We start from the raw sequence: 27,535 nt of genomic DNA on the forward strand, positions 1-27,535 counted from the left end.
TTAATAAAATAAAGAAAATGAAGAGAACTTAAAGTGTCTGTTTTCTCCTGAATATTTTGTTCATCCAGTTGCTACAATTTGCGTCAAAATCAGTTCAATCTGAACAAAGAGACATGATGCACATCTTTTAGATTCAGAGTGACAGAGGATTTCATTATATTATGTCCATTGCGAATAGTTGTCCATAGTGTCAAAGGTTATCTTCAGTGTCAAAGTAATGCAATGCAATGCCTGTTTATCTTTGGGTACAGTGCAAACAGGAGCTGCTAATAGCTAATTCAGCATACCTTTAATACAAGCGTGCTAAAATGTAAACAAATAAAGGCTAAACTAGAATTACCACGTCACAGTTGTACGCCTCTAACAGCCGGCCACGACTCAGGAAATGTGGCCACAATTTCTCCGCTCTGAGTTAGTGTTGAATAATGACCAGAAGTGTTTTTGCAGAACATTACGATGTCACAGGGACATTGACCCTTTGACCTTTGACCACCAAATTCTAATCAGTTCATCCTTGAGGCGTTACTGAGATATCACACACAAGAATGAGATGGGCGTATGGACGTACAACCCGAAAAAATAATGCCTCCGGCCCTGACTGCCGGCGGTGCGGAAGCGTTAAAATATGGGTGTCAGGTTATAGCCCACAGCGTAACTCACTGAATCCATGATTGATGATCACGTTTGTTTTCTGCAAAGTTGCAAACAGCTGCCACAATTGTCAAATGACCAACCTCAGAGCCCAGGTAATATTTTACAGCAGGTTTTATTTTGAACATACTTTCATATACAAACCAGTGACTGAGAAAATGGCTCATTTGAAGCTGTACTCTACATGTACAATATCTTGATTGATTTGTTTTTTTCACCCAGGATCGTTTCCTCCTCACACAGTTTACAATAAACTGGAATCTGCAGGACATTTCTCTTCCCTCCGTGTTGGATGCTTAACTCATTGTTTCAAACAGTCTTACAGTACTGCACTAATTTCCTGCTAAACACTGGACTACTGTAAATATCTGGACATGATACATCACACTGTAGTCAAGCATGTCCACACAATTGGGGAAAACTACATACAGTACAAGCCATTCAATTCAAACAAGAGCAAACTGGCCAAAATCAATTAGTTATTCCTAAAATGGACATCTAGAACCAAGTCTGAATTGTAATTATATAACCAAGATGGTTTACTTTGGACACATATGTTTGTAATCTTACTTCTGAAGTGTACAATTACTTGAATCTAACAAACAGGCATTATAGTTAATGGTCTGTATCTACCAGCTTTGCCTTGATATGCACAAAATTGATTCCCCAACCACACTTATGAAAAAGGAGCACTCAAACTCACGCTGCACAGTAATTTTTTAAGACTGAATATATATTTTGTTTATTATAAGCATTTGTAATTTTACATCCAATGTTAAAATTGACAACATTGTGACAACCAGCTCCATTTCTCCGCTGTCCCCTCCCTCCCTGTTCCCCAAAACAAGCTTGTTAAAATAACAATTTCAAGACCTTTTAAAGCAAAGGCACATTTGTCAATACGTGTTTTAAAAAGGAAAATAAAGGCAGGCCAGCAAGCAGAGTCAGTCTGGGAAGCAGAGAAGAAGAAGTGAGAGGCTTCCACGACAGCTCCAGGAAGCCTTCAGTACCCCACGTTTCTGGAACAACACAACACAAAACCTGACTTGGAGTTAAGGGCCCGCACCTTGGTTTGTCTGAGAGGGAAGGTCGAGGGCCCGAGGGATTTGGGGTGAGCGTGAAGTCACAGGGGCAGAAGACCGGCTTGAAACCTCATTTCTCCACTCCACACTCTTTAACACTTGTCCTGAGCCTCCTAGCTATGGAGGTTAAGTTTTAGTCTGTCTGCAGGGAGCGCTGTAGCCAGTCACACCCAGGCCTGCCTGGATGGTAGATGGGGGACTAGAGAACAGTTCTCCTCCTGACTGGCCTCCCTGCCGACCCTTTCTATGGAGAGTCATGTCCTGTTTGAGGCTAGCGGCTACATAGTCTGCCAGTCCGACAGGAAACCAGTGGGCTGTGTGAGGTGGGACTGGACCCATGCCTGAAGGCCCTTCCCCTGCTGTGTCTCTATTGGTCCCTGATCATGGGAGGCTGAGTCAGAGAGCGGGGCTGCAGGGAGAGACGCAGCTCCGCGTCATACAAACACCTTGGCGAGAGCGTCTGCGCCGGCGCTAGCGATGTAGCATTTAGACGGATGAAACGCAACATCATGGATCGACTCCTCAAACTTCTTTCTGTGAGCTGTGAACTCCTGGATGCAGGTTTTACTCTCCAGGTTCCACAGGCGGATAGAGCAGTCATGACCTGTGGAGGAGATGGGCAGTTATAAGTGGCACAAGGAGAACTGCAATTCATGGAACATGGAAGAAAGAGATAGTTCGTAGTATTCAGAAGAACAATGCCCAAGTGGATATAAAAACCAGCATGGAAGATTAAGATGGGGACATCTATCAATGAACTGCTGTTAAGCTGGTTAAAAGAGATACTTACTGCCCGACATGAGATAAAGACCATTGGGATCTACAGCTAAGCTGGTGACAGCATCCAGGTGAGCCACCATGGAGTGAATGAGCTTCCCGCTGTTGTTGTCAAAGAACTTGATGTGTCTGTCCTCCTGAGCTGTGATGGTGATGGGAAGAGTCGGGTGGCTGAGGACCTTATTGATCTGACAGGGAGTGCCTGGTGAAAAACAGACAAGCACATAAGCCTTCACATAACGGGTAGTGACTATCACCAAATATCTCATCTGTGGAAATATTATATTCCATGTGTGGATGTCAGGCATGATAGCTTTGTGGCAACCCCTGATGATGAGTATGTTCTGGTAAACAAGTTACTAACAATGGACAGATAAGCTAAACATTGTTATGACACGCAGCATTAGGTCTTAAAACTTGAGAACTGCATCAGTGACCTGACCTGGAATTTGTGAATCGAATCTCCAAACAAATGGAAAATGGAAACTTTGGTTAAGAGAATGTGTCAGCTAATGATTAATTTTCTTTACCACAGCTGCCGCTACATTTTACTCAAGTCTTCTGACAGCACCTAACTAACTCTACCTCAGCGTTATGACTGAATTCAACAAGTGTTGAACGTGTTTTACGATTGTTAGTCTGGAAATCAAAGGAGAATTCCGCTGATCAGATGTCTGACGGCTGCTTCCGGGTGTTTTTCAGTTCTTTCAGTTTTTCAGTTCAAGCAGCACTGCATTTCACCAAAAAGCATTAGGTTTAACCCAGTTTAGCCACTGTTAGTGATCCACTGATCAACCTACCTGGCTCTAAATTGGACTCCAGACTGAGGACCAGCTGGCGGGTCTCCATGTTGAAGAGGCCGATCTGCCCGTTTGTGAAGGATGTGACCAGGTGGGCTGGTTCACTGCACACCAGGTCTACAGAGGAGGGAACTCCTAGTTCTATTGCAGAGAAAAAACAGAGAAATTTATAATCCACGAATCATTTACCATTTTGAAAAATGAAAAATCAGGACACATGACTCAAGTCAGTACTTTTGTTTTCGTTGAATACTGCGAGGGCGGGGGAGGTGGTGTTGGCGTCCCACAGTCTCACAGTCCCGTCTGCAGAGCAGGAGAGGAGGCGCTGGTGGGCGCTGCTGTACACCAAACCCCAAACGGAGTCAGTGTGTCCACTCAGCGCTCCACGCAGCACTGATGGGTCTGTCACAGAAAACACAAGACGACTCAAGTCAGTCGGCTCGATTTGAAAATCCCCAGATGTAGACAAAACACATGACGTTAAACTGTTACCGTAGGAGTCGTAGGGGTCGATGTTGGGATTGGGGGTGTTCCAGCACTGAATAGTTCCGTCAACCCCTCCACTGAAACACTGCTCCCCTGTACTGCTCATCACCACGCTCAGTACAGCCCCCCTGTGGTTTAAATAATGAATTATCAAAATATCTCGTCTATTAAACCAAAAGTAAAACAGAAAAAACTAAATATAAAAATATATGTGCAATGTTTTTACCTGTGGGCCCTGAAAGTGTAGATGGGCTCCACATCTAATGATGTACTCCTGTGGGCAAAGAGCATGTTCATTAATCTAACATACAAAACCAAAAAGCAGAACCTAATTCTTGTGTTTCAAAGTAATTAAACTGAATAAAGCTATAAATGGATGGACAATTTGTTGACCACTGTTCCATTAATTGCCAATTTATTCACAATACCCTTGACTTGACTCCAGGCTCTAAAAATAAACCCATCACTACAGACGGTGTGCAGGCTGCAGAGTTGTGACGTGACATAATGAGTCTTGTGAAGCAGTTTTCTCAGTTCTTTGTAACATGGGGACAGTTTCCTGTAGCTGAATCGTGTGACAGCGCAGAAACAAAATGAGCTATAATACTTACGGGTGTAATCAAACGACAGAGATTTTCTTTCCAATGATGCTCACTCTACACTACACACACTACACACACTACCCTGCTGTCTGTTAGTGTCTCTAACAGAGAAGATGACGGAGGATTGGACAGCTAGTCGATACAGTAGTAAATCTAAAATTGTCGTTTTGCTTTCGAAAAACAAAAATGAAACTGACAGTAGAAATCAATAAGGGATCAGGAGTAGTGTGTTTTGAAAACATCCTTGGAGGTGTTCATTGAGTGTGAAGATATTCTTACTTTTTGGCAGGAGCGGTCTTTTGCAGGTTCCACATCTTAAGCGTGTGGTCCTCCGAGGCGGTGACCAGGACGGGCTCCACTGGGTGGAAGACCAGAGCACGAATCCCATCAAAATGGCTCCGCAGAGTGAATTTGGGGTTCCACGTTTTTCTCATGGCATCTTTATTGTTGCCAATCTGGGGACAGGGCACCTCATCAGAGCTCAACATCCAGCTTCAGCAGCTTTAATACATGTGATCAGTAGTTCTGAACTGAGCTACAGCTAAACTCAGGTACCAGGTTTAGTACTTAGTGAGTTGGTGTTAATTTTCACTAGTAACAAAATAGTACAACATAATACATTAATTAACACTTTACATTAATTAACATAATACATTAATCAACACTTTTAATGGGAAAAGTGAGATTAAAATTTTTCTGTAATGATGGGGTGCAGTCTTTTAGTGATTAAAAAGGAAGGATTTTTTATGACTTCACTTCTTCATCAGTGCTAATTCCTTCGACCCTTTAACTACTTTTCTGTAAAAGCCTGCCATCACACCAAAATAAGCCTTGTTTAAAAAAAGCACGCCACAACCTAGTCAGGTGTATTTCTGTAGCCATGTGACATTACTGTTGTTAATATGATGTCAAAAAATAACTGATATCTCCCTGTGCTACCCTTTCAAAGCAGCTTCCTGTGACACGACTATAAAAATAGCTGTTTGAGACACAAATGGCAAGTTTCCAGCATATGATGTGACTGTGGTAAAATTGTTGTGGATTAGAGGAGGGAGGTGGGATGGTTGCTTCTCATAAGGCTTCAATGATAACATGAACAAAAACAGTTTTCCTTTAGAGAAATGGTCCCGTGGCTTTTAAAATACATTCCGCCTTTCCCTACTCACATCGTACGCCAGGCTGTCAGCCTCGTTGGCCACGGTGAGTCCAGCCAGCTCCCCCAGGCCCAGCTCGCTCTCCATGGCCTCATCTGTGCCCATGATGAAAGACTTCCCTGAGGTGGGTGGGAAGGTCAGCGCCTCAACTGGGGACAGAACAAGTATGTAAATAACTAAATACACAACCACTGTCGACAGTCTAACAAAGAGTTCATGTCATTGTTTCAATCTGCTGGTATTTTCGCGCGAGCACCTTCATCTGGTCGGTTCCCGTCGTGCTCGCGGACCACGTTGGGCCGGGATTGGGGGGTGGATGGAGGCTGCATGTGGGACAAGTCCTCTGCATCTCTCAGGTTAGCCAGCATGTCCTGCAGCTTGGACCGGTTTGGCCCTATTTAAGTCAGGTCAAAAGTGTTACCAAACAGGCATACAGCGATGGAGAGTGGAGGGAAAAAAAAAGAAGCAAAAAGTATTGAAATAATATAATATTTTATTAACTGAGTACGAGCTGAAAAAGAGAAAACAGAAAGCATATGGACGGAAAGCAGCACTGAAAGGGAAGAAAGTAAATTAATAAATTATAGATGTAAAAGAAAAGAAAATTAAGGGAGGTCAGCAGCAGAATCCTTGTTAGGTGAGTTCAAGAGGCAGAAAAGGTTTATCTCTTGGTGTGGGCTGCGTGGAGAGAGCAATTCAACAGCTGGAGCTGGATTTTCTGATTTTCTGATTTTCTCAGCCCAGGCAGAATCATTTACTTAACCAGCATACGATGTGACTGTGGATGTTTATCTTTTTATTCCGAGCATTTTAACATGTGGGCCCTTCGAATAAAACCTTAACCCCAGTGCAAAGAAATACAGTACACGAAAGGCACAAAGCCTGAAAAATAAATAAATAAATAAATAAAATCCCAAACAGATCTCCTGATGATCTCCTCCACACACCCACAACAGCGATAAACCACCAATCCAGCGTGAAGAACCAAAATAGATAAAACCAGAGAAGGAGGAGGAAGTGAGGTGTAAAAAGAAGAAAGTGAGATGAGACTGACTCAATCACAGTAAGAATAAAAAAAGCAGCAGTAACGCAGAGCTTGGGCCTCGTAAATGTGGAATCTAAGAGCCCTCAGCCACTGAATGAGTCTGAAGTGGGCTGTTATTCTGAGAGCAGTAGTATTCAGCTGAGTCACTTCACTGAGTCACTGTAAAAGCTTTTAATTGCAATCACTTTACAACTGCAGAAAAATACTTATTACTGTAGTATCAACATGGTTGACAGATGAGGATGGAGATAATGATAATTATCTCATTGTGACTGGAGAAGATATTGATGTAGGAAACAGATGACTGTGTAGACCAGAGCTAGCCCAGATGGGACACAGATGGACGAGTCATCGTGACTAACTTTCACATTAATCTTTTGACAGTGTGGACAAGATGGAGTGAATATAAATGAAAACATTTAAACATGACAAGAAAAACATGCATCAAGCGACGATAATGGTGACAGATTTTGTCTGTGCAGTACATTGCAGCAGAAAACAAGACACACTGAGTATGAAGTGATAGACAAGAGGACAGGCATAATAAGGAGCAGCTAGAGAAGGAGATGAGAAACACAGTGAAAATGTTTTGTTTTTGATTTGAGGCCTTTTGGCTGAAAGTCAGGCTCTACAGAGAGAGGAGGAGGAGGAGGAGGGAGGGAGGCAGCAGCGCCTGACAGGACTTACTCTTCACCCCCTTTTTCCCCTTGCGCTCCTTTCTGTACTGCTCCTTGAGTTTGGTTATCAGGCCCGGGTCCACGTCCCAGGCCTCAGAAATGGGACCTTGCTCGTCCTTCTCTACACAGGGGGAACAAAACCAGACCGAGAGGCTGTTGAGGAACTGCCCTGGTCGAGGCCTGAGTGGCCTGGCAGGGTGGAGACCTCTCTCAGACTCCTACTCTCCTGGAGGTTTCTCAAGCCTCAAGGAGAGCTGTAGGCTTCTATCACCACCTCAGTGATATTAGACTCATTATTATTGGGAGCAGCAATCACAGCCATCTCATTTAATCTGTACAAGATTTCTTTTCTACTGGAAGAGTGGTGGGAGGGAAGTTAATACCATGTGGGGAGTTCTTTCATTTGAACATTTGGATTCTGAGGCATGAAAAATCCAATCATAAAATCCTCACCATGAAATCTTTGTGATCGTCAAATTTTTTGTATACACATGACTCAGACCCTCAAACCCACGTTCAAATACAAAAACAAGCCTCAGCATGATATTAAACCCATTTTTTTCTCGCTTTAGTCTAAGACTCAAAGGGAATCAGGTTGATTTGACGACACACAGGAGTGGAAGAGACATTGTGGTCACGGGCTGGCTATGGGAACACACAGTGGAAGAGATAACACACTATGGGTTAAACAGAGAAACTCCAAACATCATGATTTATGACCACAGCATGATATATGAATGACGAGTACTCCATGAACAGTCACCAAACTATGAGAAGCCAAATTTAGAGAAACAGGAACATTACAGCGACAAATAATTAGCAAGCTTTTCAGTGTTCTTACACTGCTCTAACAGTTACATATTGTATTTGTAGAAAAAAACAGGCTCATCATTGTGCAAGAGAAAATAAATTAACAGTTTGATATTGTAGGTGCTATAACTGTATCTGTAGTGTCTAGATAGTACTTTTAGTTGAATTCCAACACTGTTCTTGACTGATCTGTGACTCACCCCAGTCTGTGCCATCCCCAGTGCCTCTGGACTCTGGCGAAGTGTCCATCTCGTCAGGGCTGGACAGGAAGTCAAAGCCCTTCAGTGCCTCCTCTGTGTCAGGGTCCTCAGTGGTGTCCATACTGGCCGGCGACGATGATGACGGCGTCTTCTTTCTCAAGATCTGGGGGAAAATATTGAAGGCCATTATTAATAGTACAGGAACAACTTTTAATGGACTTTGTGTGAACGCAGAAGGCAAGGTTTTCTTACTGTCCTGGACTCCACATGAGTCCTGTCTTTCCCCTCGCTATCCTCTTCCTCATCTTCATCACTGAACTCAGCAGCTGCATTCTCAATAAACTTGAAGGCCTCAAGAACGGCGCTCGTGTCAGAGAGCTCAGCTTTCCTGTTGAGGAATGACAAAGGCATTGACATACAAGAATAACAATAACTAACAATATGTAACTGCTGTTACAATGCTTGATTTCAACTTTTCAAATTCAGGCTTTTTCTTTCCACCATCACATCGGTGTGTTATGTTACAGCATCAATTAAAAAAACAAAATAAAAAAAACATATGGTATCCTAACTGATTCATCCATCACGCTTAAATGCAACACACATTTGCAAAAGTTGGTGTGCTTGTGTTTTAAGGCCACTTTGTGGAATTTTGGGTGGTGAAAGTTTTGGATGTCAATCACAAATGGTGGTCGTAGACTGGACTGTTATACACATCCACCAAAAGCTGATTTAGAGCTTCAGGAATCAGAGACAAGCTGTGACAAGGTGCGATATTGTTAGAACTATAGGACCAAAATCCCAGAGTAACCGTTGCCACGATTCATGTTTACAAAACAACCAATCAGAATAAGACATTAGATGACACACAATTAAAGGAAAAACCTGAAACAGTCTCTCACAGACTGTAACCTTGAAATTTTGCAGTCTACAGGCACCCACAGAAGAGCGTACTCACCCTCTGGTGCCCATGCCCTTTGAGTCTGTCCCATTGACCAAAGGTTCAGTACTGGTCCGTTCACCTGTCCGCCCACCTCCATCTCCGGCTAGTCCTAGCAGTGCTCGGACACGCTGTGACTTTACATCTAAGATGGTGTCTGTGTAGCCCACTTCCTGCAGGTACCTGGAACAAGGTAAATGAACTCAAACCAGCTTGTATTGGCTTAATCAAAAATTTAAAGTCTAATTTGTGTGGTGAAATGTGCCAAAAAAGTGCAGAGGCATTGTAGAGGAGTTTAATGATGTTGCAAAAAGACAATTAAGTTACTGCATTAAATTTATTGTCAAGACTTTGATAGAATCAAAGATGAGGGGGAGTCAATTACTTGTTAGTGTGAATTGTGTCATGTCCTCTGGCAGTGGTCTAGTTAACAGTATCAGCTCTGCTGAGGCAAGAGGAGCTACTCATCAAATATTACACCTACCCTGTAGGAATGCAAGAAGAAGCTCTAGCAAACTGAGTGGGTGACTGACTGAAAGGGAGGGGTTTCTTAGCACTTTATTGATCTGTCCCCTGACAGAGAATCAAGAATAAACTGGCAGCCTCATCAGCCGGCATGTTGAGGCAGATGATGTGTGAGGCTGTCTGATGGTGTCTGCGATAAAGGTTGGAGCCTGGTTTATTTACGCAGACTGACTAAAGACTAGGATGATATGATTACCAAACTTTCCTGAGCCTTCTGGGTACACCAGAAAAAAAGACAAAGCAAAAAACAGAGAGCAGGTAATAACTGCTACCGCCCATGTGAGGGAGCTCTTTCCCACTGTTTTTTTGGGCCACAGTTCATAAAACCCGTTACTCTGACACAAGTGACAATACTACTGCAGAGGAATGTAACCAGGGGCAAGTCAACATACTGGTAATTTCATACAGCTCTTTTTAGTGCAGCGGTTTCGATTTCTGGGTTGAAGACTGTCACACAAGGATAAAAACATGTCCACTTACTGTCTGAGGAGCTGACGGCCTTGTTTCCAGGACAGCTGATTGTTGAGTGACCCAGAAGTCTCATTCTCATTGGCCTCATCTGGAGGAGAAGAGAAGGACACAAATCAGGGCTCCACAGACAGCAAAGCCTCTGACATTATTTCCACTCTGTAAACACGACCAGAACATTCCTGCATTACAGCATCCCGGCAACTCCACACACCAGCGCTTAGTTGCTACCAGTAAGTCAACAGTGGATTAGAGTTAAATAGAGGAGCATACTACTTCTCTTTAAATTGTGACAGTGACATTTTTGCAACAGCTGCGTCCACGGGTACTAATAGTACATTCACTCCAGTCACCTTTTACTGTTGTTCATGGTTGCATTTTGAGACGAGTTTTTACTTGTCAACATGTGCAACGTTAATAAATAGCCTCAATCCAAGTATGTACATCCCGATGGGTAATTCTTACCCCAATAAAACTGTGTAAACAACAGCACTAGCAGCAGAAACAGAAAGGAGATTCAAAGCTCATTAGCAACAGCTTGTTCTTGATACTAAAACTAGACATCTGATGTTTAATGATGCATTCCAACACCTTCAAAATGGCTGGATTCTGCTCTGACCGTGTCCCATGACATACTAAAAAGAGCAAGGACGTGCATCTGTGCCTGCAGCATCCAGAACAACGCATACTTTTTATGACTGTCTACAGCTCTGACAAAACAAACAATGATGGGATTCAAAGCTCACTTTGATATCCAACAACGTCAGCACCCCACTCGCGATTCAGCTGGGAATTTTGCACGGGGCAGAGAGACGTGTTAATAAGATTTAGATGGGGTGAGAGTGTGTGTGTGCGTGTGTGTGTTGAGGGGTTGATTTGGAGGGGCAGAGAGACGTGGGCGCCTCAAAAAGTGGGTCATGCCTAATTCAAAAGGGTGAGGAGCGGGCAGGTGCGCCACCACAGGAGCAACACCTCCCACTCCACGTCTTCCCCTCTTCCAACGCCTCCACCTAACACCTCTCCCCCTCACCTCCCCTCATTCATCAACACTTCAAGGGCTGGGGTGCTTTGAACAGCCTTCATGAATAGAGATGAGGAGAGAGGAGAGGAAATATCGCAATCTGACTTAATGATGGCAGAGGACTTGAACATGAGAGGCCAATTAAACTACAATAATATAACCAAGAACATGTAGTGCACTGATGCAGGAGTGATACTGGGGTAAGACAGGGTACTGTAATGGAAAGGGTGAAAACTAAAAAGTGAGAGCAATGGTTTACATCGTTAAAATTTGAATGGATAAAGTAGTTTAAGCTGCATTTAAGCAGACTTTGTGTCTGTCTGACCTCTACTTTACCACTTGTGGTATATAGCCATGCAGAGAGTTTTTGACAAAACACTCCCACCACAACATCCATTTATTTGCTTTCCACCTAGAGCTTTCAGAGCGTGATTCTGATTGTTCAGAATGGGATTTTGTTTGTAGAACAGAAAATGGTGAAATTGTGTTCCTACAGTCCAATGATGTCCTTAAATTGTCAGAAACCCGAAGAGATTCAGTTTACTACCTCAAACCTAAAAGAAAACCAGCAATTTCACTCAGTTAATTCATTCATTCTCTGTTGGTTGACTAACATAAAAATCTATAATATTTCTCTCCTGTTGCTTGGATCAATGGCTTTCTTTGGAACTACTTTCTACAAAATAGACAGTCCCTTTAAAAAGTGTTGACAACTCTGTGGATTATACGGAATAATAAGGACACCTTTTCTGGAAACAGCTGTGTTGAACTCTCTTAAATTCAATTCATCTCCATTGTATTTGGGTGAAGACAGAAATATCCAGGACGTGGATAAATACAGCATAACTACCTGCATGGCTCCGTGGATAGATACAACTAGTAGCATGTTAAACAAATTTGTATTTTGGGTGAACCAACCCTTTATTGTGGGTATCTTCATCAGTAATTAAAGTGAAAGGTACGACTGTACCATACTTTTGTGTCTCACATCTACTGTCACGCATGCTTGAATATTTTAAAGCACTTTGATCACATTTGTTATTCACTGACTCTTCAAGTAGCTCAATATTTGTACAGTGTATCCATAACATCCATGGTATTCTTTCAGCATTTAAGAAAGGACACTGTGAAGAATCTATCGAAGCAAACAAGATTCAACATGAATGCAGCCTTCACATGTGTAACAGTCCTGTCACTTGAGGTATGTGAACTCAACAATCACAGTGATTTAGTATGAAGAGGTGGAGGAGGCTGCTCGAGCCTCCATAGACTTACCAGAGTCGTAGCTCGGAGGCTTCATGTCGCCTTGATTTAACTCTGTCCCATATTTTAACTTGTGGTACTTTGCTCTGGAAGTAAAGAAAAAAAAAAGATGGAGGCCGACAAATAAGCAAACAGGGCTGATCAAAAAGGTCCAAGAAGAAGCTATTTTAAAGACTCATTATAAGCAGCATCTGTTTAGGAGTTGAAAGTCATCACAACTGCAACTTGCTCTACTTCTACTTCAAAACACTAGCTTGTTGGACAGATTCAGGGTTGAAATCACAACATTAAAAGGAATATTTTCTAGATAGCAGTATGCATCATTATAAAGAAAACAGAACTGCAACTAGCAATTATTTTCATCATTTTTTGATATTCAGATAAGATATTACATTTACTGTCATAGAAATCTAAGAAAATTGGCAAATATTCACATTTAAGCTGCTGGAACCAGTTATTTTTTGTCTTTTTTGCACAAAAAAATTGTTAATTTTCTGTTGATCATTGTAGCTGTAGCAGCAAATGTATGAAACATCACATACAAGATCATCAAATTGATGCTCATGCAATAAACTTATCATCAGACTCATCACACATGAAAAACAAAAACTTAAATTTTGCTTAATCATGAATTATGAATTCAGACAAGAAATGTGTGATTACACATGCAGTCACAATATGTTTCAATTTAAAGGTGATTCTCTAAAAAAGAAAATTCACCAGCATTTTAAAGACTGATATAAATGACATACAACATATAGAAAATAGTAATGTGTGGCTTTTGTCTGTTTCAGCCTTTGCAACACTGAGATGCTGTTTCTCTCAACGGCTGCACACAGATCCATATGAGTGATTAAGTCAATACGGCACCAGGAGAGCTTACACACCTTCCTCACACTACACCCCCCACCACACTACTCCCCTCATGATCCAGAGGAAGCAACCACCATCAAAACCAAATTCATTTTAAATTGGGTACATCCTACATACAGAAAGCCATTTCTGATATTGCTTTCAGATACCCTCGGAGACATGACCTGTTGCTTAGCAACCGGGGAAAGTGGTAGTAATTCTGGGTTAAGTGTTGCTCCTGAGGCAGAGTCTGCAGTGACCTCAGTGGAGAAAAGTAGAAAAATATTCACTACAAACAGCCAGAGGAAGATTCCATACTTAACAAACCTAATGAAGATGCTCCTCACAGAGAACAGGAGGGAAAAATTTAACTAACCGCTGAGCTGACTGGAGGAACGACAGAGCACTAACCTATTTTGACACCTGTCTAACTCAGTTGTGTTAAAGCTCTCATTATCCTAGTCAATCTCCCAGCTCAAATTAAATACCTGCAGCCAGTCATTTTCATTTCTTACTCATCCCAGTATTCGTTTTTCTATTTTTAACCTTCACTTATCCATGGAGGACTCTGCTGATTGCTGGAGCTAATTTGAGCAATGCTTTGCTTTGTATTCATAGAATTCCACACATTCCCAGCTTGTAGTTGTCTAACACAACCAGACTCTTCTCCTGTCGGCCGCAGAGCAGTTAAGTATCTTAAGTATCCTCTGTGGTTGGTGTTGAGGGAGGAGACAGTGACTGGATAGCTCGGTTACAAACAGACACCATTAAAATCACACAAGGGAGCGGTCAAAATGTGAGCTACATCTAACATCTACATTTGACTAACATTAGAAGGATAATTCTGTTTCATCACAAGTTAACGCCGACTTGGCAAGAAACACAAGTTGCCAGACGATCAGATAAACAAGCTTCATTTAGAGATAAAACTGACAGTGATCACACCGGAAATGTTAATAATTATCCCTCATTACATAGGAAAACTGTGTACACAACATAATTAAGACCCAAGGTGCCATAATCTGGAATTACCCTTTAATAATTCATCCTGAGCTACGCTGATAGAAACACTTGTCATAAATACTTCACGTGTCTAAAATAAATGATCATTTGCTCAGTTTTGCAGAGGGCCAATGTGTCAGAGTCTGTTTGAACGATACGCTCAGTGGCTTAGAGATACATTAACAGAGACATGTTTAGATCACCAATATATCTCTGTTCTAGGGTGCAGCCATGCGTCAAGGAGGAAGGCAAAATGTATCACCACCACTACCACTGGGACATTTTGTGTGATGGTGATGGGCCGGTGAACATGAGTATGAGAACAGTGTCATTCTTATGGTTTGCTGGAGAAAGCAAACTGCGACGGTGACCTCGTCTCGGGTGGAGGGAGGATTCCTCTCTCCTCCTTTCCTGTCCCATCCTTCTACTGAAGAGGTTGCAGAGTCATCAGCATCTCACAGCAGACAAAGCCTTCCTGCCAGCACATGCTCTCGTCCGGAGACATCATACCAGCTGGACTCGGGGGAATCTCTCTGGTACTCTCACTCCATTACTGCCTCTGCTGACACCAGCTGAGACATCTGACTCGTACGCATAGAGCATAAACAAGACGGGGCAACGACGCTAGCAACTTTATTATAGTAGAGATGTGCAGAGAGCTGCACTCTGAAGTGTGCTAGCTCTTTGTAGCTGCTGCAGATGTTGATTTGTTGACCTGCAAGAATCTAACACTGCCACATTCTCCATTTCTGTATTTCTCAGAGGCAGGAATTTATTTTTAGGAGCAATCACTACAGATGTTGCAGACTAGGTGGCGTCTTTGTGTCCTCTGTGGGTGGGCTGCAGCAGCAGAGGGCAGTAAAGGCACTCACCTCTCTTGCTTCAGCGCATACTCCAGCATTTTGATCCTCCTCACAAGGTCTTTCTTCAAGTTCTCCTGGCCTTTCCTCTCCCCCTGCAGGAAGGCGATTTGGGCCTGAAATCACAAAAATAGGATTGTCAGGTCACATTTTAAAGTAGTAAGAGACTTACAGTAGTTGCTTTTATAAATAGAGTCAGCGTTTCCGGTGTTTTGGCATCTTAGATTTGAACTAGCTAGCAACAAAGACTTGACTTAAAAGACAACCTCAATGAGGCAACATCTAAGAACAAGTGCTTCTGTTCAGACTGAAATAGGATGATGTCAAATCAATATGCGTGGCATGATGGGAAATAAAAAGGCAATCTGTACTATTCTATTTTAATCTAACCTACTCACTCTCCCACACATCAACTGTCCCCTGCCCCTCCCTCCTCCAAAATCCCTTCCCTCTGCACAGCACTGTCTCTCCTCAGTAACAGGCAGCAGCTGTTGACGCATTCAGTCTGAGTCAGCATTACATTACATTGCTGAGTACCACACACACGTATACATATACATGCGCGTGTGCATGCATATGCTCGCTTGTAATGAGAGTGGTAGAGGCTAGCTCACTGTGTAGTATATAGTGCAGAGAGGATCACACATTGAGCAAAAATTGATCATGCATTAAAAGTATTATATGTTACAAATGAAAAAAAAACAAACAAAAAAAAAACAATCTTTATCTGGTCTTAATATTTTCTCTGCCCTTTGTATGTGTGATATAACAAACTTAATTTCAAGCATTATTAGTAAATTTCTAATTTCAGGAAAAAGGTAAAAGAAAAAGTCTGTGAAATAGCTTTAGGTATGGCTTGCTGTAACTGCACTCAAGCTAGTGTTAGCCTTGAGTGAAGTTACCTCTGTCTTGCAATTCCTGCAAATTGTACATGTTTTTTTGCTCTTTTTTGTTTTTGAAAATTATACATTTCTATGGCATAATAATTTTTGTATGGTAAAACAGATTCTGGTCTTAACTCTATTATTAACAAATATGTATTTACTACCTTTTGGCTTTGTGGGGCTTTGTACTGTAAAATCCTGGTTAAATTTAGGTGGTGCTAAAGAAAAATCACCTAATAACAAACGAGTAATTATCAGTTTTCATATATATTTCATGTTGCACAATAAAAATGAAATAACTTTTGTTTTGCTTGAAGCTTTACATTTGTCCTTGGAGTGTACTGCATGCTTATGAAGTTGTCATCCACTACATGTAGTCTGAAAGGTTGGAGAGAAACCAAGATCAACACAACACAACAAAATCTGTCCACAGTCCATCCAGTGTTTTAAGGGTTACAGCGAGGTGAAGACTGGCTGCAGAAGCTGCTAAAGTCTCTAAAGGCTGTGTTGTTTACAGAAAGGAGGATAAGCATGCTGTTGTTTCTATTTCAACACTTGATCAAAATTACACTCTCTTAGAGACCATCTTAGTTGTTGAAATTTACCACCAAGACAGTGAGCATAAGAGGTGAATCTATGTGCCACTCTGTAGTTCGTTAGTAGAAGATGACAGAGTAACTGGATAGATTGGATTAAAACAAATGGCAAACAAACTGAAGCTATGAACCACAGAAGAGCAGTGGAGAGATGGTAGACTCATTTCAAATAAGGATAAGCCAAACTGCTCCTGTCTAACTTGAAAAAGAAAATTTCTCTTGGGTATGAGTCAAGGTCTAAAACCATGAGTTAAAATCTTAAAAGGGGAATGAATATTGACTTGATTCCCTGCCTTTCACTCTACATGCAAAGGATGGTGCGAGTTTGAGTGGGCTGGATCACAGTTTCACACGGATAGCAAGTAGCGCTGCTGGTGCCTGCAACTATGAGTCACAACAGTACTTCAATCTGCCTCGTATTAATAACAGCATTTCTTACCATACACAGTTCTCCGCAGAGAAACTTTCCTGCTATAGCTCAAGTGCCCTTAGGATTTAGAGTACTGGTCCATCACCAAGTTTAGTTGGCACCAGTCATATGCTAACAGTCTGCGTAGATGCCAGCTATTGATGCTCTTGAACGGTGGGTCAGCACAGCACATACATCACTCTACCTATTACATCTACATATTCTCCAATTCCTTATTTATCCTGCTTAATGTGCATCTACCCTGAGCTGGATCTATACTAATGCATTAAGGATTGACAACATTGTTAACAACATTTAGTATGCATCTGACTTCCCACATCCTAGAACCTGTGTCATTGAGCGTTAACACAGAAACCCAAAACAGGCTGAACTTCAGGAAAAGGCCTTCGGTGCATTTATAAGCTCAGTTACAGTAACATGGAGCAGGGCAAAAGCCCCAGTCGTCATGTGAGTGAGTCAGCCATTAATCTTTTTACCTGAAGAAAATGATGATGTGTCCTGGATTAAAAAGAATGTTTTTAGACATGAAAGGAGGAAAAAAGTGGTGTAGATGACAACTGAGTAATAATTAACGTTGTGCTGTCTTTGGAGGATCTCAGAGGAGGCACATAGAGAGGCACAAATAAGGCATTAAGGAAAATATTGCATATGGAAAATTATCACTGTTTGGATTGGGCCAGACTGTGCGGCTCCCAAAATAACTTACTCTGGCTAAAGTGGCTCCAATCCAAATATCAGTGAGGACCACTGCCTTGGGGCACTGCCACAGTATTGCATGCAATTGGGCCACAAAACCTAAAGATACCTCATTAGGCTAATTGCAGGGCTATTTTCCATTAAATGTCTCTCTATGTCAAGCTGAACACAGTTGATCTTTTGGAATCGAATGTTGAAACATCGCTAAGCAGAAAAGTGCCACGATTTCTTCAACAGGGAAAACATCTCACTTATTTCCACGGTGAGAGCGAAGGCCTGGTCACACATTAAAGCCCTACCTCAAGAATGTCATATCCACAACAATGACAAAGTGTAAGAACAGCTTGATAGGTTGTTATTTTGGACTCACTCGGTCTAGCACCTCACATTTCAAAAACAGAGATTGCACACTGGCTCATTTTTCACTGTAGATGAAAACTGTACATCTGTGTTGATTGAGATAGTGAGCGCCCATTCACTTCCTTATCCACATGAAGCACTGGCCCAGGGAGCCCCGGCGTCCTGTGGTGCCAGAGATAGAGAAGAGTGCTGCTCTGTGAATCTCTGGCTCACCATCTCTCCTCCATCAAACATTAACCTTGGGAGGAATGCAGTGAGTCAACTTGGGCCATAAAGAGACACAGGAAGCATTTAATTCCCAGCCTCACACTGACTGCATTATTGGGCTGCTGGATAAGGGCTCCTTAGTCCGCCTGAGTAAGAGACATGTAGAATGGGGCATCCATCTCAGAGCGCAGGACCTTTCAGAGACAGGAAAAGGAGGCAGAACAGACAGGCTATGGAGGAAAACAAACTCCAGCCGCTGGCTAAATTCTGGTAAGATCAGGTAAGAAAGTTGTTCACAGTACCTTCTGCTTTGGCATATAGTCAATTCTAGTTTAGGATTCGATTTTCTACTCTTATTTAAATTAGTAAACGGAAAAATGGACAAACAGCAGCTTCCAGTGATACTAAACCACAATCTGAAACACAGACAACCACATAAAACTGCTAAAAGTTTTATGTCCTTTTCCGCACCATTTAGGTTGATGTCATTTAAGTTTGCCGGGTTTCAATCTAAGCAGGAGAAAAGGTTTATTTTTTCATCTTTTAGTTAACATGCAGACTATTTAACCACACATTGTTGGCAGTGGATTACTACACAGGAACTTGTCAATTCAAATTTCCAGTCAATGAATGTATGATGACTATCAACGATATCCCAGCTATTTATACATAGAGAAGGCATTACAGTCTGAGATTTGTGAATTCCAGACATGTTTTCTTCCAGACTTGTTCTGCATCATCGCCAAAGACATCTACAACACAATGAGGCCATTTAATCTAGACAGAGTGAACACTGTGAAAAATCCAATACGTCTCAACGGCAAGACTGAGCTCACTCCATTTGAAAAAGAAATTCAGCGGATACTCATACAACCTCAGGGCCTACACACAAACAAAATGGTCACACACGCCGGGCCTTCGACCGTGGCCAGAGCCGAAGTGGGGAAAGAACTGGTGTAAATCCCACATTTACAATGCAAACAACCTTTCTTTCAGCGAACACCGGGTTTACTCTCACAGTTACCGCAAACCAATGAGCACCATGATGGCCAACCTGATAACTAGCCAAGTACATTCCACGCATGCCATTACACTAGAAGCAACAGAAAAAAATGCAGCAAAACAACAGAAGCAAGGCTGAGGTGCTGGAGACTGCTGTAACACAGACACAGCAGTGTATTTGTTGATAGAAAACATCACAGCAGATCAATATAACCTCTTTCTGGCAAAAAAAAGCTGACTTCAGGTAGGTTTCACCATGAATATATATGGCCACTTACAAAGCCACTTACAAAACAACAACATTACCATTGATAAATGTATGTAATCATCATTCTAATAATAATAATAATAATATTGGGAAGGGAAACATATGGGTTTCCTTAAACTTTATATAATATGTTGTTTTGAAAACTGGTTCAATTTCATTAGTTTTTTTTTTTATACATACAATGAAATAAATTTAATTAAGGCATTCAAGCAGTCTCAAGAGATTGTTGCTTTTCTGTTCAATCTGCTTGAACCTGCCTGAAAACATTATTTGAGGGTTGGGTGGTATGAATAAAATCCTCAATCCCAATTAATGTAATTTTATATCACAACATTGGTATATGTCCTGATATAATACATTTTCTGAACTTCTGGTCTTCACTTTTTGATACTTTTTCACAAAGTGTAAAAGTATGAAGGTCAAAACTTTCCCATTCAAGCGAATGGCAAAGTGTGTCCAGACTTTTGACTGGAACTGTACATTAGAAATTTGTAAATTTTAACACCTTCTAGGGCCTTTATTGAGGCAAATCCAGCAAATAAAATACATGACGAATCACAGTTCATCATTGCACTGATGCAAAAAAAACCCCATAAAATCCAATACTGCCATATAGCAAACCCACTCACTGATTTGCAACATTGCCAGCAATGGTCAAACACATCAAGAGATATTAAAGGAACAGCAACCACAGTAACAATGGTAGGGCAATATTTCTGATGGTACACATATTTATACTGTCTCACAGTAACATGAAACATAATTCTGCCCACCTTTAGTTGCACCCAGCTGATTGTGACTATGATGACTGATTTGTAAATAAAAGGTTGAGTTTAGGTGTTTTATCTTTTTCCCCCTCCTTGAGGAACTTCAGTAGCTACTCTGGTTTCACACCCAGCTGTCTCTTCACCTCCTCCCCTGCTCAAGATGGTGGGGCTAATTTAAGCGTTTACACTTAAATACAACTGGTCTTCTTTCCACAACCACATTCTGTCTTGGAGAGCATCTGAAAAAAAGGCTCCATACTGATTGTATGTTCACATACTACACAATCATCTGACTGTCGGGTCTGGGTATCACACAAGCTGCTAAGTTTAGTCCATTGTTCCATTTTGCTCCTGCAGAGCCACAGAGGCAGTGAGTTACAGTGTGAAATACTGAAGACCTGTGATCATGGCTGGAGCTTATTCCTTCAAATGCAGACGCTGCACATCCACGCAGCTCATGTCCGCGGGCACAGATTCAGGATTGCTCAGAGGGTCAGGGTGAAACAGTGATTTGCTCAAACTGTGATTTGGTAAAGATTACTGCTCGGTTATCTGGACTGAGCCAAGCTGCGTCTTGTACAGTACACAGAAAACAAAAGAAAACCCTTATACGGCCAGAAATTCCTCCCAGTCAAAAATACATCATCTCTCTCTTCCTGAATTTTAACAGACACAGATTTGTTGTTTTCATCTCATCACGAGTTTCCACATGAGCTTCATTTTACACTCTGCCGTCACACAGCTCGCATCAAGTTGACACTGCGGTGCTACCTCACAGGGGGTGCAAACAAAGGCACTATGTTGGGCTTCTTGAGGACAAGGGTGCTGCATCCCATGTTGCTGCATTAATATTACATAAGGCTCATGGCGCACATGCACACACTCACACATGCAGGCAAAGAGCTACATTTTTCAACATCAGCATTTTCTCTGACAAACGGCTAGTGTGACTGTAAGGTGTGGTCCTGGCAGAACCATGATGAAACAACATCTTAACAATCTAGAGTAAAGTTTTACTGGAGAAGGGAGAAATATAATTTATAAAGATGACAACTCTGATGTTGTAAAAAAGTGGTAGGTTTGTTTCTGTTTGGTGCAAAATCAAATCCTCCCAGTATCGAGCCAGCATCTGCAAAAATGTGCATTTGTGTAGTTTATTAAGAGACTGAATTTATATTGATGTGGGCAAGCATCTCAGACAGAGCTAGTAAAATGCTCTATTTCAGAATATGAATTCAGAGAAAGAGAACAGGCGCAGACAGAGACATTTTCTTCCAATAAAAGGCGGTCAACCACCAAGAGAGGCAGCAAGGAGGCAGCTGGCGCCCTTTGGCCTGTCCTGTCTCTCTGGCATGGCAGGCCTGTCAAACAGGACTCTGACTTCACTTTTTGGCTTCAGGTGACCATATCAATTCTTCTCACAGACTGTCTTAATGAATAATTTCACTTTTTTTAACACATCCACAGAGGAGCAGAACTAAGCATCAAATCTTCAGCATTAAGAGGCCTTGTGTTGATTCTGATAACTCTAGACAAGAAAGATCATTCTTAACATTTTTGGACTCTTTTCATTTAATTATTTATTTGTCATGGTTTTGCCTTTATTGGACAATTATGAGTGAAGAGAGGGACAGGAAATGTGGGGGAGAGAGAGAATGGTATGACAAGAAAATGGTCCATGGCTGGATTCCAACCATGGACGTTGTCATGCGGCATGTCCTGTAACCATTAACCCTCTTTCATCACATTTTTTGATTTTTATAGATGTTGATAATGGTGCAGAATGAAATTAAATAATTTGTGCAGACACTGTATTACTAGAAATGAAAAAACATAGTATGATTCTGATATATATTTTTTCCAAATGATCCAGTCATATCCAAAAAGGAAAAGTTGCACAGTGTAATTAAATACAACATGTAGACATGTTGATGGATAGAATATGTAGGAGTATGGGAGTATCTATTTATTTTAAAGCAAAAAAAACAAACAAAAAAACACTGCTGTGCCATCACAAAGTGTGAATACCAGCAAACCAGATTACATCACAGTGAGACAACAGCAGTTTGATCTGATGAGTACTCCAATTTACAACTCTGACAGACCGGCGACCTCAGATTTACTGTAAAACTGGGGGAGGCAGGCAACTTTGTGGCACGACCAGGCAGCTGTCCCGCACACCCACGTAGACAGACGAAGGCTGTAAGTGTGAATGGAGGAAGGAAAGGGGAATTAACAGGCGGACAAGGCAGCTCTAGAGCACAGAGAGGCTCTGGTGCGAGTCCAACGGGGACAGTGGAGCAAAGCTCAGAGGACCAGGCTTTAGTTAATAAACATGGCTCCCTCCAGGCTTTCTAAGAGGAAAAACAACATCCCATTTCAACTACTTACTATTATCTGTACACAATGAATATTTGATTGAGCTGCAGTAATTGTCTTTGTCGAGTTTCTGTTGAACATTAATACAGCCTGTCTTAAACCACTGACTGAGGACGGGGCTGATTCTTTGTGGTGTGCTGTACACACTGGTTACGTGAGGAAGGATGTGAGCTGTTGTGTACAATTAGTCTCTATGTGAATTGGTATTTTTTAAAGATTTCTAGACCCTTGATGTCTTTGTCACTACCTGAGAGCAACGATAAGTGAGTAACCAGATCTTATAGTTTTTGGTGAGGAAGCGTATGCTCAGCTTTTTTGTACTTTCCCACTCTGAGGCGCACACTGAGAAGGCAAAAATAACTGCAGCATGGGGGTTGATGTAGTATCGACTGAAGAATGGCGGTGACTCCCACTTCTGAATTGCTGAATGCCACGGTATGTGTATGTTTGTGCGTGGTTCCGTCCTTCTTTTCGCTGCACCATTGAGCTAAATATGCCTCAGGCTTTGCCATTCGTGAAAGTAAACATGAGATCACAGTAATAAGTCATCTAACTGAGGCAGAATGATTCTAGGCTGTTCCACAGTTGGACATGGAGAGAAGTAATCGAATAACATGGGCCACATAATCTTGTTCCTGTTAAAAGCTTTTCCTTTAGAAATACAAGGGACGCTTCTAGCCCATGAAGATAACTGGGTCCAGGTTTCAGTGTGCACCAACATGAAGCCACCTTACACCCTGAGTCACCTTCAACCTTCTCCCGGTGTCAAATTATGGCTGCTGACAGATACTTCTGGCAAGGAGATACCCTATGGAGCAGGGATTTCCCCATAACTGGAGGGTTGATGAAGCACACTGGAGCACTGCCTGGCCTGTACAGGGCGTAACTCGACTCAACCTCAGTCATCAGGCCCAGAAAAGATATGTGCTAATCAGAATGGCAGGGTGACATCAATAGATCAATATCACAATATTCATATGAGGAGTGCTTCTGATAGATATACATTGCAAAAAGGCAAAAGGTATACAAAATCAAATTTCGCTTAGGTACAATGTATCGACTTCCACTGTTACATATTAAGTCATAAATCTCTGCAGACGTGTAAAGCAAAAACACATACTGTTCTTTGATTACAATCTGCTTGAAATCACTTGGACAACAGAATATTGTAAAACAACAACAGGGACACAATGCAATTACAATGATAACTGCTACATGATTATACTGAATTTTTGCCCTGTCCAACTGAACGGTGCACTAAAGTTAACTGCAGCATGCTGTGCATATACTGCTAATTAAATAAATACACTCGTCCAAATCAAACCTGAAACTCCAACAAATTGGACTGACCCATCATGTAGTTTTATCGTCTAAATACAGTTACTAATTAGTAAAATAATTGTTCAAGGGTTCAATGGGAAATTAATCAACAACCATATTGTTAATCAATTAATTAAAGCTGAAATGATGATTAATTGAAACAGTAGATTGACAGAAAAGTAATCAACAGCTATTTTGACAAGTAATCATACCTTCTTCTCATTGATTAAGTCTTTCCTTAAGCAAAAATGACTCTTTCTGCTTTTAGCTTCGGAAATGTGAATATTTGCTGGTTTTCTCTGAAACTGTGATGGACATTTTTTATAGAATAAATTATCACTCAATTAATCAATAATGAATGAGTCATTTATCAAGCAAAAATGCCAGAAATTCACTTGTTCTAGCTTCAGTTGTTTCGTTTTATAATTGTAAACTGAATATCTTTTGGTTTTAGACTGTCAGACAAAACTAACAAAGTGAAGATGTGTAAAAGCCATTTCCACTATTTTCTTTCTTTCTTTCTTTCTTTCAAGAATTAAGAATGAACTGAATAAGCGCTAATAAAATAATCGTTAGTTGGAGCCCTAGTCACTTTCATTACCGAGATAACATGTGACAGAATGACTAGAGCTGTAACCTATCACTCGCTAAGCAAATCAGCTTGATTAAGTCAATCAATTGATTGTCAATGACTACTCCACTGGAGTCTAATCATGAATGACAGCAGCCTATGCATTACACAGACACAGCACATCAGCAGGACAAGTCGGGAATGTACAGTACAGTTTCTGTACTGCTCCAGTAGAGAGGAGTGGCTCTGAGCATGACCTAACAGGCTGGCTGGACGACATTCCTACAAGCCCTGGAGTTCTCCTTCCTCCCAAACAGCAACATAAAACACAGCTTCAACTGTTTTCCATTCAATGTCTGTACAACTAACGAGAAAAAAATCCTGGGAGGAGACTAAGTATTCACTGGGTTGTGAAATCGCTTTGTGTACATTCTTAAAGGGCTTTTAAATGAAAGCATATATTTCACCTCCTTAAAATAAGCAATATAGATGTGTCAGTTTTGATTCTGTGATTAAAACACATGTGTGGACATGATGATGAACACTACTAAAGCTCTATGCCCCATACAGTATTTCATTTATGTCTATTTATGTTCATTTCAGTGACTCCCCTTCTTCCTCATTGTGGTCTCTTTACTGTACATTAATCCAATACCCTCTACAGGTAAAAGTACTGGATATGTCTGCCATATGTACACATCCCACAAGGACATAACAAGGTTAAATCCCATGTACATTTTCAGAGCTTTTCAACACTTAATTCATCATTATTGCTCTGGCACAGTGTAGCACAGCACCGAAAGATGTTCTACTCCTGTGCCCCAGTGATGAGAGTACAATTATGAGTAAAGAGTCTACTGGAGGTCAAAGGATTTTCAAAACATCAACCAGCATCACGTTTAGGATTAGATGCAATAAAAATGAGAACACAAATTGAGCGCGCACCATTTTGCCGCCACAAACAAACCACCCAATAAGCCATTTGGCAACCTCACTGTGCTTTGCCGCAGTTGCTGCTGCTTCGCTGATAAGCTTGCTTCATGACAGCAGACAGGAAGCTTAATACACAGGCCAGACTGAAAGTGCTGCATGAGAGTGATGAGTCAAAACCCTACTACACTGATCAGGGTATACATGACCAATCCAAAAACAATGCAGTGTCTCCCTCCCGTCTCTTTGTTAGCTGAGGTCAGTCTGTCAATGGAGCTGCCTGTTATCAAACCCCGAAAGTCAGTGTTGGCTCTTGTCTGTGATCCAACAACAGTGGCCCTACAACTGGGTTAAAATGATGGAACAAAAAAAAAAAACTGTACCGTAGATATTTAGAGTACGAAGAATCTGTTATGTAGGCTATTGATGACAGTTTCTTTCTCAGCTTAGGATCAGCTACATCCACAAACATAAAAATCACAGGGCTTCAAATATTGTAAACATTGAGCCAAAAGAAAAGCCACCAGGGGATAACATATTCACCTACAATATGATCAGTACAAGATTACAATCAAACAGGGGGTAAGAATAAAGGTCAGATCAAATTAAAACTTGATGGAGAGAAAGCTGCAAATCTTGAAGGACTAGTAACCACAACAAAACAAGGATTTCAAAGTGAACAGACATGAACTCCTAGTTAAGCAAACTAAACATGCATTAAGCTTTCCAGTTTAATGTTTTTGGCTCCAGTTTTTGTCAGCCTTTAGAAAATTGTAGTTGGCAGCAGTTAAACCTGTTGCCCTCTTAAAGCGTATTAATAGCTGAATATTTGAGTTGTTTGGCAATCAGGAAAGGGTCAGATATACTATCAAAAGTGGACCAATTAATAAGACAAAGTAAAGCACTGTGACCTTTACCAAAACAGACACGACAGCATTTTTCATTTTCTTTTATCCAGGAGTGGCAGTGACATAGCAGCTAGCTTATGATCAGATTCATAAACAAGACATAATGAGTCCACGGTCTCGTTTGTGATGTATGCTGTTTGTCAGCAACGAGAGCTCTCAAGAGGCCAAAGCTTTTAAGAAAACTACTACTTTTCCTCCACCACATTTTTTCTGGATTTAGAGATAAAGTGCACTAAAAAAAATCAAGGCGGGGTGCTATACATTTAGCTATAAGTAGGCAGGTAAGGTTAGCCGTTTTGTGTTTTTTCACACAACGCTGTTGCACTGCACTTAAACTACTCTGCTAATAATTGTAGCTATCGGTTGGACGTTTAATTACACCCGTTATTGTGTAAACATGCTAAAATAGTCTTTCTTTAAACTGCTCAAGGCAGCAAGCAAGTTTAGTGGTTTCAGTCACAGTAAAGAGGTCTCAAACAGTCGTCGTGCAGTCGGGTCGGGGGCGCTGCAGCTGCTTTAGCTCCTGAGCTAAAGCTAACAAGCTAGCCTGGTAACCCGAACAATCAAACACAGAAACTCAACGCGAGTTACTAGAAAAGCCCCGGTAGTGCCATTAATATGTGGTCCTGTATACATTAAATGTGGTGGTTTTTACCTGTAATTCGGCCCGCTCCACCTCCCATTGTGCTCTCTCGACTTCGAAGCGGGCCCATTCGTGCTGCAGGAAGTGCAAGATCCCCGGGATACTGTACTGCGCCCTAGCCGCCTCCCCAGCGTCGCCATCGGGCAGCGGTCCTTTCCCACCGCCGGGTAAAACGGAGTTGTTATTGTTGTTGAAGAACACACCGGGCCCCGCCTGTTCGTCCATGGCCGGGCTCGGTGGAAAGGTCTGTCCGTTGTCTCGCTGAGCCGGGGTGCTAGATATCAACGGAAGGGCAAAAACCTATCGACGGCGTTCCGTCTGCTCGGCTCAGGGGAATGAACTCACTTTCTGACAGCTAG

At 41.6% G+C, this 27,535-nt stretch overlaps 1 protein-coding gene across 2 annotated transcripts; it reads right to left on the minus strand.

The window, feature by feature from the left end:
* Positions 1-747: 747 nt before the first annotated feature.
* Positions 748-27,521, minus strand: strn (striatin). 2 transcript variants are annotated; one of them, XM_022743817.1, is made up of 17 exons: positions 27,189-27,521; positions 15,228-15,331; positions 12,514-12,587; positions 10,230-10,308; positions 9,243-9,407; positions 8,537-8,672; positions 8,285-8,447; positions 7,285-7,395; positions 5,809-5,946; positions 5,565-5,701; positions 4,678-4,853; positions 4,023-4,070; positions 3,803-3,924; positions 3,545-3,712; positions 3,311-3,451; positions 2,524-2,712; positions 748-2,337 (listed from the first exon to the last, which is right to left on the minus strand). In XM_022743817.1, exons 1-17 carry the CDS (start codon positions 27,399-27,401, stop codon positions 2,168-2,170), a joined length of 2,334 nt encoding a protein of 777 aa, XP_022599538.1. In that variant the 5' UTR covers positions 27,402-27,521; the 3' UTR covers positions 748-2,167. The 2 variants fall into 2 exon arrangements, with proteins under 2 accessions (XP_022599538.1, XP_022599539.1); XM_022743818.1 differs by lacking the exon at positions 7,285-7,395.
* Positions 27,522-27,535: the final 14 nt, after the last annotated feature.

Source organism: Seriola dumerili, unplaced genomic scaffold, assembly GCF_002260705.1.
Source record: "Seriola dumerili isolate Sdu_G_001 unplaced genomic scaffold, Sdu_1.0 BDQW01000073.1, whole genome shotgun sequence".
Classification (NCBI taxonomy): Eukaryota; Metazoa; Chordata; class Actinopteri; order Carangiformes; family Carangidae; genus Seriola; species Seriola dumerili.

Excerpts from the sequence above, each read along its gene's own strand:
- strn (XM_022743817.1), bottom strand. The coding sequence starts at position 27,401 with ATGGACGAACAGGCGGGGCCCGGTGTGTTCTTCAACAACAATAACAAC. Across the intron at positions 5,702-5,808 it reads CGGGAACCGACCAGATGAAG|TTGAGGCGCTGACCTTCCCA; the intron begins GTGCTCGCGCGA and ends TTCTGTCCCCAG. Across the intron at positions 3,925-4,022 it reads TACACTTTCAGGGCCCACAG|GGGGGCTGTACTGAGCGTGG; the intron begins GTAAAAACATTG and ends TTTAAACCACAG.